The following is a 16,911-nucleotide window of genomic DNA, read 5'->3' as shown; positions in this document are numbered from 1 at the left end:
GGAATAATTTTTGTGAATGTATTTAATAATCATTTCATTGCGAAATATCATTATACTGTTAACCTGGATATAAAACAGTCTTTGTAATTTTGCACAACAGACCATGTCATGTGTGAATTGCTGGTGTCATGAAGCAATCAGTTGTTATTTCTCTCACTTTCTCTCACTTGTTTGTTATTTTATTGGCTCCAATCTGATTGATAACACATTGAAACCCTTGAGGACCCTCAAACACAATTCATTTACATGATGACTATTTTGTAATTTTTTTACCTGGCATAAGCGATACACACTATGGATACATCACAGGACCATGCTGATTTTGGATAGTGGATACATTTCTGTCTTTTGTACATAAACTGCTATTGAATATTTAATTTTTTTAAAACATTACATGGTCAGTTTATCTAAGTGTATCATTAATTAAGCATTCTATTTACCTACTTTATTTTATCAGGGGATGGGGGCATGGCAAACTGAACATAATTTGTTTTGTTTCTATAAGTTTTGGGACATATGATGTAGATAATAAACACTTTAACCATTAAGTGATGGGACAGGAAAAAAATTGTTTATTTTATCTTGTCCCAAGAGATACAATAAATACAGCACCTAAGCAGTGTGAATTGAGCATGAAAACTAGGGCAATATAACCCACTTTTGCCTAAGATGAGTGGTACCCCCAACGATGAATACACTCATTAAGTTTCATGATCATACATGCAATAGAAACTGAGCAAAAACATAACACTGGTGTCTTTACGAACAAAAATTACAATACCATCTGAAAAGTGATATGCCTGTCTTTGCAGGCAAGAAGTAAATCATACCTGTGTGAATTCGAATATGATTTTTAAAGTTTGTAGCACTAGCAAATGCTCTTCCACACCCATCCTCTGTACATATATAGGGCCTTTCCCCCGTGTGTGTTCTAATATGAACCTTTCTGATGTTGGATGTGGTAAACGAACGATTACATCCCTCAAATGGACATTTGAAAGGTCTCTCTCCTGAAAAGTTTAAAGAAAAACTGTAAGAAAAAGAAAAGCCCCATTACTCAATTCTATAATAAACTACTTCAATTGATAGCAGAACTTTGTTTTAAGACTCACTTCATCTTACATGTTATATACAAAATTTGAATCAGATGTTCAAATCATCAGTGCTTCCATATTGCAGTGTCCATTCTACGATGGATCACTGTGGGCTTCACTGTTATTTTTCCACAGAAATTGTGCTGAAAAATGTACCTATAGTGTTGAAATCATGCATTATTTTTCAATCACTACATTTATTTATTCACTAAATGGCAGCGGAATTATCCCCATAAGATGTGAGTTCTTGAATCAATTCCATACTGTACACAATTATTTCTGTATCACTTCTTACTATAATATCAAAATACAAGTAATTTTTGGAGGAATTTATTGAATAATGGATCCTTCCATGCTTGAAATATATTTAAATTCATTAGAGCTATTTAAAGGTATATTTAAAACAATAGTTGATTTAAATTAAGGGATCATTTGGATAGCATGTACATCCCATCTAAATAAGAAAGCTAAAAATAGTATAGTGTGTGTCTGTGTGATTTGAATTTTTAACATAGTTTTAACAATTTTAAGTCATATCGCTACGATGTCTGCAGTGTGGCAGTTTATAGTGATGTCTAGCACTGGGGCATCATGCTGCAGACATGTAGCATGATGTCCCACCCAGTCACATTATCCTGACACCAGGCAGACCAATCCTAATACTAACCTCTTAATGCTGAGTGCCAAGCGAGGCAGCTGTTAGTACGATTTTTATAAGTCTTCGGTATGACTCGGCCAGGGATCGAACCCACGAACCACAAGGCCACTGGACAGGTCATAGTGGGGGGTTTCCATTGAATACATCTATATTTCTGGATGCACAATTCTGAACTGTTATCAATATAAATATGCAATGAATTGTTGAAATTAGTTATTTAAAAAAAAAGTTTATATATATTTATAAATAATAAAAAGCCATATACAGTATTTGCTTTTAGTTCTGATCAATGGTAAATAACTCTTTTAATAATGCATTGGAATGTGCCATAAAACTTCAAAACATCCAATTTCTTTCCACCGATTCAAATCAATATTCATACTTAGTTTTATGCACGTACAGAGACAGTTCCAATAAAGTGATAACATGTACAGAATTTAAAACGTACAATAATGCAATAACTTAGGAAAACTTCTTGCATAGCGGAAAGAGGTAGTAAATACAAAGCCATGTAACTGTTTCTTTGGAATCAGACCAGGTGATAAACTCTTTTGACAAGTGTCTCAGAAAGAAGGCATTAATGTAAGCATTTATCTTAACACTAGAAGCTGGCCATGTCCTACACATCAAGTTTGCCCCTAAGCTTTTGGAAAACTGGTGTGACATGATTCCATACCCAGCCCTCCTTCTGATGCTGACCATTTCAATCTTTAATATTGAGGTTAATCTTGGGTGTGGCTAGATGTGTGGACATGCCCACAGATTCCAAAGTTATTGTAATACCAAACATCTGCCCAGGGAGGCTTGACAATTTTTTTTTACCATTACCTGATTTATTAATAGGGTAAAAAAAAGCAACTTACCAGTATGTGTCCTTACATGTTTCTGCAAATCTCCTGAAGTTTTGAAAGCTTTATCACAGAGTTCCTCCGGACATTTGTAAGGTTTTTCCCCTGTGTGGACCCTGGTGTGACTTTTCAGCCCATACCCTGTGGCAAAGGCCTTGTTGCAGCAAGGAAATTCACATTTAAATGGGCGGTCACCTGTATGGGACCTTTCATGAACCTGTCAGAAAAAGGAATCAGAATTGGACACTGTAAGAATACATGGTGAGTTCTCAAATTAATCAGTATTTTACAGAAGCCACAAAGGCAAACTGTGAAGTAAATAAGGCTGCACTCTCATAAGGCAAAGGTAAACTGTTGTAACTATCATGGGACAAAGGTAAACTGTGATGTAAGCAAGGCTGTACTATCAAGGGGCAAAGGTAAACTGCATTGTAAATAAGGCTGCACAATCATGGGGCAAAGGTAAATTGTGATGTAAGTAAGGCTACACTATCATAAGGCAAAGGTAAACTGAGGTATAAGAAAGGTTGCACTATCACAGGGCAAAGGTAAAGTGTTGTAGATCATAACATTATAGTTCTTGACTTACCGACTGTTAATGGACTACTCCCATATTCATGGGATTCATATAAATTAGGTTTTTCTGAGAATCTAATAAAGATTTTACTCATTATCTCTTTATTTTTTTATATCTTTATTATATTTCAAATATGTATAATTTCATTGGACACTGACAGGCAATCAAATTTACCATAATGCTGTACTTAAAAAAACCCCAATAAACTACTCACCTTTTATGCCTTGAAAATTTTAGATACCTTACTCATTAAAATGTGGTACCAATATAACAACCATAAAAATAGACACCAGGTTTGATTCACCACTTGCACTGAAAGTATCACATACAATTTTTTTTTACTCGTGCTTAGTATATATTTAGATTTTCAATTCATAAGCATCATGCACTGAACGTAATGCCTAAAATGAAAACAAAGAGTCCCTCGAAGAGACTCATGCTCTACTGGGCAAAAAGAATTTCCAGGAATTCAAGATAAGACCATTTCTTCCTTTTCTGTTAATTATCACCATTTTCATTTAGAACCAACTAGACATCATAAGAAACCTTTTAGTGAAAAACCCATGCTGACATACCCAACCACTCATGATGAGTAGCAATAAAAAGATTTTCAAAATGGCTGCAATGATAGCCATACTGGATGTCTGAGCAACACCATTTTCATTGAGAACCAACTAGACCAAGGGACAAATGCATTTGTAAAATTTCGTGGCAATCCTCCAGTTTAGGAGAATTGGCAATAACAAACTTTGTGCTAATGGATGGATGCACAATGAACAACAGACCATCCAATAAACATTTTTGGTCAAAGACCAATTGAGCTAAAAACGGATGAAGAGGTCATAGAAATAATGATTTGAAAATGTTTGAAATAACAACAGTTATTTTATGTAAGTGACTTTAAGTATAAACATTATACACCACTATGCTAATCAGCTAACATTATACACTGCTATACTAACCAGCTAACATTATACACTGCTATGCTAATAATGCCAACATTATACACTGCTATACTAATCATGCTAATGTGACCCAGGACTTGGGTCGTGTACCAATGTGCGTGGTTGTCATGAGTGTGCGAGCAAGTGATCAATCGCGGTTCATAATTCCCATGCATCAGGAGTACTAAAATCACTTCCCCACCAAACCAAAGAAAAGCTTTAGGATTCCTATACTAGGCTGGAGACGGACAACACATCGAGCAGTGCAAGTTGTGAAGAGCACTGGTCTTTCACACAAGTGAAAGACAAGGGATTAAATATAATTTGGGAAATTATATACCCTTCGAGTCTGGTAAGGGATAATTAGGTTTTTTTTGGTGATACAATTATAAATGCTGGTGGGTGGGTTGTAAACTGTGTATTGTATTTGTGTTGGTTATATTCTGTATGGCATTTGTCTTGTATTCTAAGTATGCGTTTTGTATTGTTTTAGGTTTACCTCGTACCATTAATAAATCCCACAATCGATGAGCTAGTCTTATTATTTCTACCCGAAACGAATAAGAAGGACAGCTCACACTAATATTATACATTGATATGCTGATCATGTTAGCATTATACACTGCTGTACTAATCATAAGATTATAAACTGCTATGCTAATTATGCTAACATTGTACACTTCTATACTAATCATGCTAACCTTATACACTGCTATGCTAATCATGCTAACATTATACACTGTTATACTAGTCATGCTAACATACACTGCTATACTAATCATGATAACATACACTGCTATAGTAATCATGCTAACATTATACACTGTTATACTAGTCATGCTAACATACACTGCTATACTAATCATGATAACATACACTGCTATAGTAATCATGTTAGCATTATACACTGCTGTACTAATCATGATAAGATTATAAACTGCTATGCTAATTATGCTAACATTGTACACTTCTATACTAATCATGCTAACATACACTGCTATACTAATCATGATAACATACACTGCTATAGTAATCATGCTAACATTATACACTGCTTTACTACTCATGCTAACATTATACACTGCTATACTTAATTATTCTAACATTATACTCTGCTGTGCTAATCATGTTAACATTATACACTGCTGTGCAAATCATGCTAATATTATTTCTTCTTAACTGATCAAGTGTGCATACCTTACTCAAATACCAATAATTGGTTGATCTAATATCGATTTTTGTTAAAGACTGGTAACTGGTTTGGATTAATGCTGTTAAACAAAGGGTGTATTACCACCAAACTAAATCTCCTCCTCTCTCAAGTTATTGTCAGTGTGTGAAACATTTAACTGGTCTGGATTTGCTATCATAAAACAAAAGTAATGCACCTAACAACCAGCTTGTCAAAATGGTATAATTTTTTAAAATTATAATCTGTCTCAAGTTTAAAAACAAAACCAAAATGGATTGGTAAAAATAGAATCAAATTTTACAAGTATGTGATTCTAAGGTGTGCTTCATTTAAATATAAATCATTTTATATGGATTACATCACAGTGTAGGATTGCTTATATCAGTGAATAAAAAATAATAGTCACTTCTTGACCACATGAAACAATTCCAGTTAACTTCAATGGAAATATGGTCAAGATGCAGTCTGGAAGGATCAGATATATGTCAGACAGTAAATATGATGAAATGTGCCCATATTTCTTAAAAAAGGATCTACATGATGCTGGTCTAACATGCAGTGATTCTGTCAATTACATCTCAAAATTTACATTTTCTGCATGCATATAAATTTTAAGACAAAACAATAATAATTTGTTTTCCTGTTCAAAGATTTAACATTCATTATATTAAAAGAGACACGATTTTTTTAAATGCATAATTTAAAAAATCACCATGTAGTGAAATTATTGTTTAGAATCCAGGGGGCCCACAGTCAAGCAACTATGAATGCTTTGAAGTTTTCTGGCACAGTCCAGTGCATGTTCCATTTAGAAATTAGCAGCCTATTCAGGTTTTGCACTGCTGGGCAAGTGGCAATATCAAATGTTAACAATTATTGGTAATTATTAATAATGAACAGTTTTATATGTTTAAGTTTCTACTTTAGAATTTTACAATATTATATTCTTTCTTTAAATAAAGTGATCAAAATAATAAGCAAGATTCTAGACAGCTTACTGTGGTCAACTGGTCACATTATCCTGTAAATGGGGATACAGGTTTCTGCTGACTTGTGCCATTTCAACTTAGGTGAAGTTTGCATTAGCATGATTTGATATTTTTTTAATTTAATTTTTTGTGTGAATATAATGAAATTATCCAAATAAATTAGGATTTGTACATGGCTAAAATGAAGGGTGTCAAAGTTACCTGAATTAAGTATTTTTCCATGAAAATTAAAGGCAGTGAAACCTAAAAGTTTGAGTTCACAATTTTGAGTTATGCGACCACTCAATAGAAATAAAGTGTCACATAAGTTGGAAGTTAGCTGTGAATATCTTGCAGGCACTATTAATGTATTTGTCAGGTAAAAGAAACTGACAGGTTTTATCCTTTAAAATATATATTTAATTCTTACCTTCAGATGGTGAAGAGTTGTATAAAGTCTCCCACAACCATCAAACCCACACTTGTAAGCCTTTTCACCTATTGCTATAGTTTTTTCTGAAGAAGTTCCAACAATCTGCAAAGTAGTCAGACAAATTTATTTACTGGGGTTGAAATTGTGTCATGCATAATTAGTGTTGGGACACAATTCGTGAGTTTATACTTCCACCAATTTGACAACTGTACAGGAGTATAGGAAACCATCATATCTGTATTGCACTCAAGCTTTAATTTTGTGTATTTTAAATGATTTTTTTAAAACATGATAATTCATATCCACTTTTACGGCTGCATATTTTTTGGGGAGGCTGGGTCAAATTTAAGGCAAGTTGTTCTTGCTGAGCCTTCAGAATACTATATGGACAGAAAATATGAAGGAAAAAAATGCAATATTCAGTTATTCCTATAATTCTCATAATCTGTGCAAGGCTACATTTCACTTGATCCTGTGCTGCATCATCCAAAATGTCACCAGATCAAGATAAGTCATGAGCTTATTTTTAAAGGTGTGCATACAAGTCTTACAAAATGAATACATCTACAAAGTCTGCTAACTGTTAATGACCCATGTCAAAGAAATGAAGTTAAAATTTAAGATACTGACTCTGAAAGTGAGGTAATCAAAACCCATTTATGATGCACTGAATTGTTTCCCTCAAGATAAAGATATCCACCAACTTAGAGAGCTACTTGTATTGTTATTTTATAGTCTTCTTCAGTTTAAATTCAGATTTTTCATTTTAATACTAATGTGTATTATTTCCGTATTTTTTACAACTTGTTAACAGAAATGTACGCCAATTGTATTCTAAAAATATTTTCTTTATGTGTTTTAAACTTATTTCTGTAAGGAAAAAACTCTGTATAACCTCAAACCTGTGATTCTAAACAGACTTTATTATATATTACTTTCCTTGCTTTGCTCTAACAAGAATTCTGGGTCTGTAGGAAGCTTCTGTTAAAATTTCTTCTAATGCTGCTGACTGCAGTTGTTATGAAAATAACTTTCATGGTTTCTCTCATGTTTGTACCCTAACCCATTTCTGAGAACTGATCAGCATCACTTATCCAATACTGACAGCCCTGTGCACTTTGTCAAAGTTGCTAAAATTCTGTCATGCAGTTTCTTTAGACAAAGATGTATAGAAGTTTATTCTATGTTTACTAATGGCAGCTACTTCCGACGGTAGATTTTTGAGGCCCTGTGGGGTTTAAAGTAATTTTTCAGCACATGACAGCTATACATGGCAGCCAGTATATTTGATGGAAGAAGAACCTGGCAAGAATCCTCTAAGCACCACTGACACACAGGGAGCTACTGGCAAGCCTTTTCATGTACCCTCATTGGTCATGCCAAGACTAAAATCTATGTGGACTGGGGTTAGGTGCATGAGTGATCTGTAATGGCAAGTGCCTTAGATCACTCAGGCACCCGGAGATGCCTCTGATGGAAGAACAAGATTTGTAGGACTCTGAAAGGCATTCACTCTAGGACAAGATTTGTAGGACTCTGAAAGGCATTCACTCTAGGACAAGATTTGTAGATCTCTGAAAGGCATTCACTCTAGGATAAGATTTATAGATCTCTGAAAGGCATTCACTCTGTTAAAGGCATTCACTCTAGGACAAGATTTGTAGGACTCTGAAAGGCATTCACTCTAGGACAAGATTTGTAGAACTCTGAAAGGCATTCACTCTAGGCCAAGATTTGTAGGACTCTGAAAGGCATTCACTCTAGGACAAGATTTGTAGAGCTCTGAAAGGCATTCACTCTGTTAAAGGCATTCACTCTAGGACAAGATCTGTAGAACTCTGAAAAGCATTCACTCTAGGACAAGATTTGTAGGACTCTGAAAGGCATTCACTCTAGGACAAGATTTGTTGATCTCTGAAAGGCATTCACTCTAGGACACTTTCTGTTAAATCTGATCATAGTATCTTAAGCGGTGTATTAGAAGCTTTTAAAATATTTCTCTTTTTCGAAACAGCAACTATATCTGATGATAGTTTAGCATCATCTGTATAATTTAAAGTCCTTCATGCCTAAAAGCTTTGTTTAAAATTTGATCACAATTTTATAGGTTCCGAAAAATGTTTCAAATGATTTTCCACTCTTTAGTAAAAGCGACCACATTTGGTGGTAAATTGGCATTATTTGTATCAACCTGAAATTCATTTGGTCAAATTCTGTTGAGTGGTTACTGAGAAGAAACGTAAAAGGTTTTCCTATTATTAGTAACAGTGGCAATATTTGATGGTGAACCAGCATCATTTGAACAAATCTGAAAAAGCTTTATGCCAGAACCCTTTATTTCAAGTTTGGTCAAATTATGTTGAGTTGTTTCTGAGGTAATTTAAAGGAGTTTCTATTATTAGTAATGGGGCCATATTTTCTATTATTAGTAATGGGGCCATATTTTCTATTATTAATAACGGGGCCACATTTGATGATGTATCACCATCATATGAACTAATCTGAAAGACATTCAAGCCGGGATGCTTTCTGGCAAATTTGATCAAATTCTGTTTGGGGGCTTTTGAGAAGAAGGTGTTCATAGGTCTTTCTGTTTTTAGTAACAGCAGCCATAACTGATGGTCAACTTGTATCAATTGAACAAATCAAAAAAAAAGCTTAATGCCAGAATGCTTCACTTCATATATGGTCACATTATGTTAAGCAGTTCTTGTATACTCATTTAAGGTTTATTTGTTGTTGGTAATGGAGGCCATGTTTGATGGCAGATCAGTACACAACTCACAAAGGATGAAGGATCATACCGAAAGCTCATTTAACCTTATGGCCAGGTGAGCTAAAATCAACAGCCTAATTAAAAAAAGTAACATCTATGTCATTCCAAAACATCCAGTTAAGAAAATAATACTCACTATTGAGGTAGTAGTTATTGAAGGTTTAATGTCCCGAACAATGCCATTGGCCAGTAAGGCCTGGGCATTGGTTACTTGTGTTGATAAATGATCCAAGTTGAGTTCAGTATTCTCCAAATTTGAGGCATCATTGAAGGAGGTGACATTTTGTTGTTGTGTTGCAATATATGCCGTTGTTCCATCTTCCAACAAAATTGCCTGAATTCCATCTGATGAAGAAAAAGCATGAATTACAATTCATTCCGTTTGGCAGCAGCCTGGTGGATGAAGAATTTCAAAGAGAATTTTTAAAACTGTAAATGAGCAATGAAACCAAACATGGATGTGTATGAGTGGAAGATGTTTGAGGATGATTACTTGTGAAAGTTTTGCATAATTAACTTTTTTAAATTTATAATTTCATATCGTTAGAAGTCTAAACAATCCAAACGTATAATTTGTAAGCTTGTGTGCATTTTAGCCGAATACATATCCCCAAGCAAGGGGCATTACATTGAAAAGTAACGTCACTAATTATCAACAAAATACCACTAGAAGGGATATTTAAAACTTCATAAAATTTGCACTCGTTGCAGTTCATAGTCTCTTATTATCAAATACACAAAGAGAAGGGTATTTGAGCAAGTAAATTTGTTCTCTGTGATGCTTGTTGAAATCACACTAATTTTCTGCAAAAGAAAACAACCTGCAAGTGATTAATGACAGGTCCTAAATTGCTAAAGATTGCCAAGATATCATATACCTTTGTTGACTTTATCATTTACTTTCACAGGACAGTTATTGTGTTTATTAAAAGAAGAGAGAAGTCGACACCAGCTCATTTTACATCTCTCCCCTAGTTTGTAGCACTATGGACATATCCTTGGTAAATGGAGATGCCATAATGACATGATCAAGCAATTTCAAGCTGCACAATATGTGTTGACTTTACAAAAAGTGGACTGCTTTGAGATGCTATCATTATGAGAATTAATGAGTACATGTAATTGGAATCAGGTGTAATAAATAACATGTACTCAGGCCTGCCACCTTGTGTGTATGTAAATCTGGATGCCAAATGAAAAAAAATCAGGAATTTGACAAAGAAAAACAGGATCAGTGTTTGTGACCCTGTATTTTAAAAAAAACTTGACAAAAAGGAATTAACATCTCTGCTGCTCTTTGCATAGCATAAAAAAGGTATGCTACAGTAATACCATGAAATTCTATAATTCTTCCATTTTCTTCTTCTATGCTGATGTTAGTTTTAATTGTATTAACACACTAAACATGACATAAAAGATAAAAATGGAACAAAGACAGATTTTCAGATGTAGTTTATTTCTCAAAGAATCTCTGCATCACTGTTGTTTATTTCTTGAAGGAGGCCCAGCCACAGAGAATCAAAAGTTGTTTTGGCATCAGGATTTGGGGTATTAAAAAAATTGGAAAAATCAGAATTTTCGGATTTTATAGTAAAAACTCGGAATGATCTAGTATAAATTGAGATCAGTGGAAGGTCTGTGTACTACCACTGTCAATGTAGAAACATGCATTTAAACAGTTCAAAAGCATGATCTATAACTAATATGGCAAACGCAAACATTATGATGATAAAGTTTGTACAGTACACATTTCGACTTTAATTACCTCCAGTACAGTTCAGAAATGTAAGTCGAAAACCCATGGAGCTCAGTGACATAACTGAAGGGTTTTGGGGTGGGTTTTATATTTTTCAGTTTCTAGTGGTGACAGCAATCATCTCTCAAATCACCTTGACATGATTTGCAATAAATGTAATTGTTACCATTCCTGCTTTTGCGATGAAGAATCTGAATTTTCCTTTTTATACTTCTATGCTGTTTAAACTTTTTCAGAGGCTCATTGTCCCTTTCATCTCCACAGTGTGTTTGTTCATTTGATGCTATTTCTAGACAATGCTATAAGCACAAGTTTGATTATGCAGGCATTTTGCATAAAAAAACATGTGCAGTTAAAAGCTTCTGAGGAATTAGTGTAAAAGTAGATCTGGTTCCCCGACCAACTACATGAATCTAATTGAAACCAGGATCTGGATCAAATACACATTAGTCTGTTTCCAGATAAGACCACAAATATTTTCAGATATGCTATTATAAGTGCATAATTAAGGGTCATTTCAGTTAGACTTATGGTCAAATTGTAAGGGCTTGAGGGTATGAATTAATTGTTAATGAATGGAGAGGTGGCTACTAAAAGGGGAGATGGGAAAATTACAGGGTAGTATAAGTCTTGCCCTCAAGATCTGAATATGTGCCATTCCTTTTTTCCCCTTCGATCCAATGCTGTTGAACTGAAATCTCTATCTGAACCACCCAATAGCTGTATTCTACTGACATTTTAATATGTTAAACTGTTTCTCATGTTGCATGGAAACCCGTCCCACAATCTGTAGTCTTGAGAGACAGTATAGAGATGCTTGTCCCACTATCTGTGGTACTTGTCCCACTATCTGTGGTCTTGAGGGACATGTGCAGGGAAACTCCTTTAACATTCTGTGGCCTGGAGAGGCATGTGCAGGGAGTCCCCTCCCAAAATATGTGGTCTGGACAGACACATGCAGGGAAACCCCCTCCCATAATCTGTGGTCTGAAGAGACATGTATTAACAGAACCCTTGTTGTGGCTCAATCTCCCATACCTCTTGTTCAATCTGATGTACATTCTACAATGACATTTTCTGGTAAATCATTTAAATCAAGCAATTAAAGGGCGAATGACTGAATAAAAATTTTATACTGCGTCGAGTACATTTTTATACCCTCAACTTTCAACTAATTTGCATGAGTTCCTGTGCATCACTGGTCTCCAAGATTCACAATCACATGCCCTGGCAGCATCTCTGGACCTGCCAATTTCTTGAGCAAGCCAGAATGAATTTAGTCATATACAGCCAAGCAGTGTGATGACCCACGGAAAAATCCATCAGATACACACAAAAAACAACTTGCGATACAAACTAAGCAGGCAACCTGACACAGTGCGAAACACCTCCAGACTTCATTTAGAATATACATGCATCAAAAAAAAATTTTTTTTGTGGAAGTATATTTCAAATCATGAGTTCTCATGCATTGCTAATATCAAATTGTACAACAAATAGTAAATTTTCTGCGATTTAGAAACTCACGTGGCCTGGTACCACCCAAATTATTATATGCCAAACTGAAAGAATTTTATGTCACAATGCTTTCTGCTGGTTTCATTGAATTTTGTATTCTTTGGATTTTAGAAAAAGTCATTTAGATATTGTTCTATTTTTAGCAAGCACAGCGAATTAGGAAAGCAGTTCAATATCATTTGTATCAAATATGAAGACCTCTATAGCAGTATGCACTCCTTCAAATTTGGGCAAATTCTGCAAAATGGTTTTTAAGTTTTTATTAATATTTAGGAATGGTAGCACTATTTGATGATGGATCAGAGTCATTTGCAAAAAATTAAAAGAATATCAGAATGTTTCTGTCAAATTTGGCCAAATTCTGTTTGAGGGTTTTGGAGAAGAAAGTCCTTGCAAGATTTTGCTATTTATAGTAATGTTGGCCATGTCTGATTATTTGTACAAATTTAAAAGGCCATTGTGCCAGTATATCTGTCAAATTTGCCCAAATTCTTGTTCTGCGGTTTCTGAAAAGTCTTTTGAAAGGTTGGTTTTTTTCTTCTTTTTCGGTAATAAAGGTCATACTTGATGACAGATCTGCATCGTTTTGTAAGATCCTTAAAGGACATCATGTTGGAATGTTTTCTTTCAAAGTTGGTCAAATTCTGTCGTGTTGTTGTTGCTGTGGGGTTTAACGCCATTTTTCAGCACACAATAGGTTATGCATGGCAGCCAGTATTAATGGTGGAGGAAGAACCCGGGAAAAGTCCAGGAAGAACCACCAACCCACTCAAATTCTGTCAAGTGTCTTTTTAAAAAAGTTATTGAAGATCTGACTGTTTTTGGTAACTGACAGCAAATCAGCACTATTTCTTTAAGATTGAATGGCCTTTTCATTCGAATGCTTTCTGTCAGATTTTATCAATTTCATTCAGCTGCTTGTGCAAATAAGTAATTAAAAGGTCTTATTTTTACTAATGGTAGACATATTTTAAAAGTTTAAAAGTTTTTCTATTTTTAGCAATGGTGGCCACATATTATGGCAAATTGGCATATTCGTACAAATCTGAAAGGCTTTCATGCCACATGCTTTCTGACAAATTTACTTGATTAAAAATTCAATATTGACAACCATCTGATGCATGATTTTTCACAGAAAATGACTGAACAAAAGACATTTGAAGTGAAGGCCATAAAATGTTGTTTATGAAATGTCGTGCAAAGTAAAAGTTAAAAAAGAGTTCGATTCTGTCGGAACATCATGATGTACCTTTAGTTTGATGAGACAGATAGGCCGTGGAGCCATCTTCAAGTTGAACTTGCTGACTTTCACTTATCAAGGGCTTTTCAGATGTCATGGAATCTCCCGCTGCACCTGACACTGTTGACGATGCTACCATACTGATCTGTGGAACTTGAGTATCAGGAAGGATTACATTAAACATTACTGTAAAGTCACATTTGCGGTGTTCAAATTCTTCAGAAAAAGGAAAGGAGACACTTAGGGCTGTTCCATTTAAATTTAAACATACATGGTACACAGGGATGGCAGTTTAAAAAAATATATGCTAGGGTACTTTGATAGTACAGAGTTCATATTAAAATGATAAAAAAATTCTAAATTGCATCTAAAGGTGAGTATCCCACATTAAAAGTGCATTACCTGGATCCCAGACATGTTTTGCTGGTACAGCCTTAAATAACATCAATTATCCTACACAGTGGTTAAGGATAGTACCCAAGTGGGTGTGCTATTTTCAAAATAATTTTCCTCTAATTACACTCACATACTTACACTTACATACTCACAAATTGCAAGTTTATTTTATAAGCTGAGATTTAAAGCACTTGCTTCCTTAAGCAAGTGCTGAAATTTCTACAGCAGCTGAAAATGACACATATCAGTCACTGTTGTTGACTTACTTTACAATTCTGGAAGACTTACTAGCCTTCCCCAAATGGACAACTAGGAGAGTTTTGTTTGATTCACGTGATTCAAAATAATTTTATCATCTGAACGCATCATTTAAACAAGCAATGATTAGCACACCTAATTGACAGGCAGACATGTTAGTTAGCTGAACATGCTCAGTAATCAATGTTCAATGATTCTTAATATACAGATAACTGAAAAGTAAGCCTCTTTTTCACCAAGACATGTAATGGCACTAGCCAGAACTGACAAATGAAACACAAATCGGGATATAAAAGAACTAACAATTCCTTATTTTTGTTCTAATACCTGTTCTTCTTTTCAAAAACATTATGGAAATTTGCAATGATTGGTTTGAAAAAAGAAAATTATTTAAATATATGTTTCTTTTCGCTTGTACAGTGGAACCTGTCTTGAAAGACCACCCCTTCTGCCAAAACATAGTGGTCTCTCATGACAGGTGGTCTCTCATAACAGGTTATAACACTATATAATCTCTAAATCTGTACATGGAGAACCTGGTCTCTCAAGACAGGCGGTCTCTCATAGCAGTGGTCTCTCAAGACAGGTTTTACTGTAGAAGACAGAAATATTAAACTGAGCTGTTAAATACAGAATATGACTTGTTCTTCCTTTTGTTATTTTTAGTTTAACCATGAGCAGACCTAGCGTAGGCTGTTTGGTTAAACATTTTTTGATTAAAACTGCAAGTTGAAACTGCAAGAATCATAAGCATCTTCTCTTTAAAATTTTATTTTATATTAAAGTAGTAACTACTGTACTTACTTGCTTATAAGTCAAGTCAATCTGCAAACAACAAAGATCCTGATCTGCAGTCACATAATGCACTTGCAGATCAGTCTTATGTTGTTTGTTCTACTGATCTCTCTTAACAAACAACACATACCTAGATCTGCCAGTGCATCATGTGACATCAGATCTGGGTCTTAGCAGTTTGCATTTGGAGTTGTTTTATAAGTGAGTATATATGGTAAGTTAAAAACTTTGCAAGTCAACGTTGAATTCTGCAGTAGCTTTTTTCTCAAAAACAAATAAAGTGAGGAAATAGAACAAAATGTTGGCACTGATTACATGCAGTCTTTTCAATTCAACTGTCCCTGAATGAAAGTTTAGGTGTCCTAGGAAACCATGAATAGTCTGGTCTGCCAGCTTGATCACAACTGGTTATTAGTCATGAAGGTTCTTCAAACTTTTGTGCTTGTTGTTTTGTGACGTTACTTACTTTTCTGTGTGATTCCTTGTACAACAGCAGTGGTACCATCCTCCAGTGTGATTGTCTGACCCTCTAAAAACTTGCCATCTGTAAATAATAAAATTAAAACAATCATGCCGAGCTAATATTATTTATGAAGAATGCAAATCAACAATTAATATACAACTTTTCAAAGCATTCACATTTTATTATTTTTTCTTCATCTAATTACTAATAAATTTTATTAAATACAAGTCGAAAATGTAAGCACACATTTCAGAAGTGGAAAAATTTAATCAAAGACTTTACAAGTATGACATAAAAACTTGCCAGCCTGATAACAATCAATGCCAGGATATTTCAGGGCATTCTTGCTATCATCAAGTTGTGTAAAATATCTGAACTTTACAACTTCCAGGATTCTCAAGGGCATAAGGAGAGTGGTGCTCCACTTACCTTTATGAGACAAATTGTCAACAACACCTGTACATCTTTTTATTCAAAATTTGCAACAAATATCTGCACTTGTTCTTGCCTCTCTGTCTTATTCCCCATTCTCATCCAAAGGGCTGCACTCAGAACGGAAAACTTTGTTGCCTCATATAGTTCATTTAGTGTTCCTTTACTGGCCACACAAATTCCAATTCTTCAAAACTGTTGTTAAGTAATCCTTAGACGGACTCCTCAATAATTTTTAATAAAAAATTGTTAAGGCTGGATTTACATTTTTGCTCAGTACTGCAATAATTTAAAATAAGCACTTTGGAGGAACCAGCACTCAAGTGGTGCCCAACAGATTGAATAGCATAATTTAAAAATGTGACTGGCTACTACCTGTAGTTAACCTGTTATGACATGAATGGGATTCTTTTGCTGGCAGTAACTGTACTGAATGAGGTGCCATTATTAGACAGGGTAACCCTAACTATGACACTAAATGAAGTGCTATTATAAAACAAGGTCACCTTAACTATGATGATGAACGCGGTGCCATTATTAGACAAGGTAACCCTAACTATGAC

The 16,911-nt window shown here is 34.7% G+C and overlaps 1 protein-coding gene across 4 annotated transcripts in view; it reads right to left on the bottom strand.

The window, feature by feature from the left end:
* Positions 1 to 16,911, bottom strand: part of LOC149792527 (uncharacterized) — a 47,105-nt gene that overhangs the window by 11,744 nt on the left and 18,450 nt on the right. For 3 of the 4 annotated variants that reach the window (XM_089971156.1, XM_089971158.1, XM_089971157.1), the window contains exons 5-10: positions 15,920 to 15,997; positions 14,014 to 14,157; positions 9,627 to 9,835; positions 6,712 to 6,816; positions 2,616 to 2,817; positions 831 to 1,010 (exon numbers count right to left, since the gene is read on the bottom strand). In XM_089971156.1, the coding sequence (XP_089827282.1) occupies positions 831 to 1,010; positions 2,616 to 2,817; positions 6,712 to 6,816; positions 9,627 to 9,835; positions 14,014 to 14,157; positions 15,920 to 15,997 (918 nt within the window). The remainder of the gene's footprint in view (positions 1 to 830; positions 1,011 to 2,615; positions 2,818 to 6,711; positions 6,817 to 9,626; positions 9,836 to 14,013; positions 14,158 to 15,919; positions 15,998 to 16,911) is intronic. The other variant, XM_089971159.1, reaches the window with a different exon arrangement.

This window comes from Sinohyriopsis cumingii, chromosome 9, assembly GCF_028554795.1.
Source record: "Sinohyriopsis cumingii isolate HCF-2022 chromosome 9, ASM2855479v2, whole genome shotgun sequence".
Classification (NCBI taxonomy): Eukaryota; Metazoa; Mollusca; class Bivalvia; order Unionida; family Unionidae; genus Sinohyriopsis; species Sinohyriopsis cumingii.
Note: the sequence above shows the minus strand (reverse complement) of the source record. Positions and strands in the feature narration are given on the sequence as shown.